This window comes from Esox lucius, chromosome 13 (genome assembly GCF_011004845.1).
Source record: "Esox lucius isolate fEsoLuc1 chromosome 13, fEsoLuc1.pri, whole genome shotgun sequence".
NCBI lineage: Eukaryota > Metazoa > Chordata > Actinopteri > Esociformes > Esocidae > Esox > Esox lucius.
Genome location: NC_047581.1, coordinates 3688548 through 3691393, shown reverse-complemented (window position 1 = coordinate 3691393; position 2846 = coordinate 3688548). Strand labels below are relative to the sequence as shown.

The 2846-nt window shown below is 47.9% G+C and overlaps 1 protein-coding gene across 1 annotated transcript; it reads left to right on the top strand.

Moving 5' to 3' along the window:
• Positions 1 to 209: 209 nt before the first annotated feature.
• On the top strand, positions 210 to 654 carry LOC105009171 (histone H2A). The gene has a single exon (XM_010868584.4). The coding sequence runs from the start codon at positions 210 to 212 to the stop codon at positions 594 to 596; it is 387 nt and encodes a 128-aa protein (XP_010866886.3). The 3' UTR covers positions 597 to 654.
• Positions 655 to 2846: the final 2192 nt, after the last annotated feature.

Sequence of the window (2846 nt, the reverse complement as noted above, 5' to 3'; positions counted from 1 at the left end):
CCGAAGAAGGCCAAGAAGCCTTCTTCAAGAGAAAAGACAAAAGAATATATGCCCAATATGAGTGCCAACAACATTCATAGAATAGAAAAAAGAGCGCAACCTATTCCCCTTCATGCGACTGTCATCTTCATCATGTCCAGAGTGATAAGAATGGCGGTCGACGCCACGCAGCCCAATCAGGATTTACTCTGTGATTTACTGCTACCACTATGAGCGGAAGAGGCAACACCGGAGGCAAAGCCAGGGCAAAGGCGAAGACACGTTCATCCCACACTGGGCTCCAGTTCCCCGTGGGCCGTGTACACAGGCTGCTGCGCAAAGGCAACTATGCCGATTGTGTGGGCGCTGGCGCACCCGTCTACCTGGCCGCCGTGCTCGAGTACCTTACTGCTGAGATCCTGGAGTTGGCAGGCAACGCAGCCCGCGACAACAAGAAGACTCGCATCATCCCCCGTCACCTGCAGTTGGCCGTGCGTAATGACGAGGAGCTGAACAAACTGCTCGGCGGTGTGACCATCGCTCAGGGCGGTGTCCTGCCCAACATCCAAGCAGTGCTTCTCCCCAAGAAGACCGAGAAGGCAGTCAAAGCCAAGTAAACTTCCTACTGCGGCTCCCCCTTGACATTTGAACCCCAAAAGGCTCTTTTAAGAGCCAACCATTTCTCTCCCCAAAAGCGCAATATGTATGTATTGATGTCTGTCAAGGAAAATTAGTGATTGCACTCGATTGCCTAATGTTGGATCAGCGCTGTCCTGTACACACACACACAGGCCAAAAAAAACAAGAATAGCGTATGCCACGTGAGGCTATGAATGAAGAACATCTAGTATAACAATCTAGTATTGCAGGCTACCTCCTTTGTCTTGATCGGCCCACTGATCTGTGCTCGACTGAATTTGGCCACAATACCACTAGTCCTTTTGGCCACTGTGACGCATGGCCATTATTACGCATGGGAGACGCGGACTCCATGCCAAAAGTAGCGCGGCCCGGAAAAACAGGCAGGGACTTGGATTTCGGGGCGGCACAGAGACCCCTTTCCAATGTCTAATGGAGGAGGTCCTCCCTTCTGGCCCAATAAATGCACTGGTGAGATGGTCTCCAATCAGCAGACGATTGCATCTCAAAGTGCAGCGATGACGGGTATAGAAATCGAGCCCTTTAGTACTCTGAGTTGTTACTGTGGTCGTGACAATAGTGGGATGTGAATGAATTGTCGTTCTTCTAGTGGTTTAGTGACACTAGCCATGCATTTGTTCAAATGGGTCGGAGATGGAAACAGACTGTGTACACATCCAATTGCACCTATCGTTCCTTCAAGGCAAAACATGCCATCCATCCTTCACTGGGCTGAGAAAGCTCATTTGAGTGGAGCCAAACTTGGAGCACTGGTGGAGCGCAGAGGACATCTTGTGGTCAGAATTGGCAGTGCGGCTGTGTTGCTGTCCACTGTCCTAAATGCTTGTGTAGTTTGGGATTTCTTAAGGAAGAGTGGGTGTGTAGTTTGGGATTTCTTAAGGAAGAGTGGGTTTGTAGTCACGCAGGCTGTCAAGTTCTCCATCAAGTCCTCTTTTGTATTGTCACATGTCAACAGACCGAATAATGGTGAACACATCCCAATAGTACTGCATGTGATGAGGCTATCAGACACGGCATAATTCTGTTTACACTAAATGGAAAGCCCTGTCCTACGGTGAGAACATTCAATCGGGGGATTCCTTGGGGGAGAGAAGGAGCATAGTTTTCCATCACACACCAGGGGAACATTATGCTCGGTCAACAATACATCACATAATTCTGACTGTGTTTCACTCCAAAGGCCCATAAATGAGCTAGGGAACCTGACCTATTCGATGTGCTCGATAGAATGATTTGTTGTGGTCTGTACTGTGTCGACAGATCGGCGTGCATGTTGACAAATATGCCTGTTTCGGTGACCTCATACAGCATGCCCATGGAAGAGATCATCAGGCAAAGTGATATTGTTGTCATCTGATACAGTATTGCGTGTCCATTCTGGACATTGGTTGGGTGAAAGTGTGCTGATGAAAGGCAGATAATGAGGGAAAGACATCACTGCATTATGCTAGACTTTCAAGTGGCAACATGTAGACAATGACTCTCTCTCCTGTGTGGCATCACATCACGTGAGAATATGGACAGCCACTTCCGTATGGGGTCAATGGGACAATGGGAAGCAGAGCATTTTTGTGATTTCAGATAGGAAAATATAGCTTGGGGGTTAAGAAGAACATTGTCATTTGAGGGCTTCTCACGTTAGTTGAAAGGACCCAAAAGTTAGATTGGGGATTAATCCAAGCATGAACGACCAAAGGACATCTGCATTTCATGTTCGATGAGGGGAGATGAGTCTGTGTATGTCAACCAGTCTGTGTGTATGTGTCTCTCTGAGTGAGTGTGTATATGTGTGTCTTTCTGAGTGTGTGTGCGTGAGAGAGAAAGACACTGGGTCTGTCTGTCTGTCTGTCTGTTGATCCTCCACTCTTGTCTGTGTGTGTGTGCGAGAGAGAAAGACACTGGGTCTGTTTGTTTGTCTGTTGATCCTCCACTTTGTCTGAGTATGTGACTGTGTGTGTTTCTCTCTCTGAGTGAGTGAGTGACTGTGTGTGTGAGGGAGAGAGAGACTGGGTCTGTCTGTCCTTCTGTTGATCTTTCACTCTGTCTGAGTGAGTGTGTGACTCTGTGTTTGTGTGTGTTTGGTTGTCTGTCAGCATGTGAGTCTGTGTAAGTGTGGGTGTTTAGGTGTCATTCCGGTTACCATACCCCTGAATGGACTGTGGAGAAGTTCTTTAGTCTGAATTGTGTGATCTTCAGATTTGGGGAAC

Coding starts and splice junctions, on each gene's coding strand:
- LOC105009171 (XM_010868584.4), top strand. CDS start 210: ATGAGCGGAAGAGGCAACACCGGAGGCAAAGCCAGGGCAAAGGCGAAG.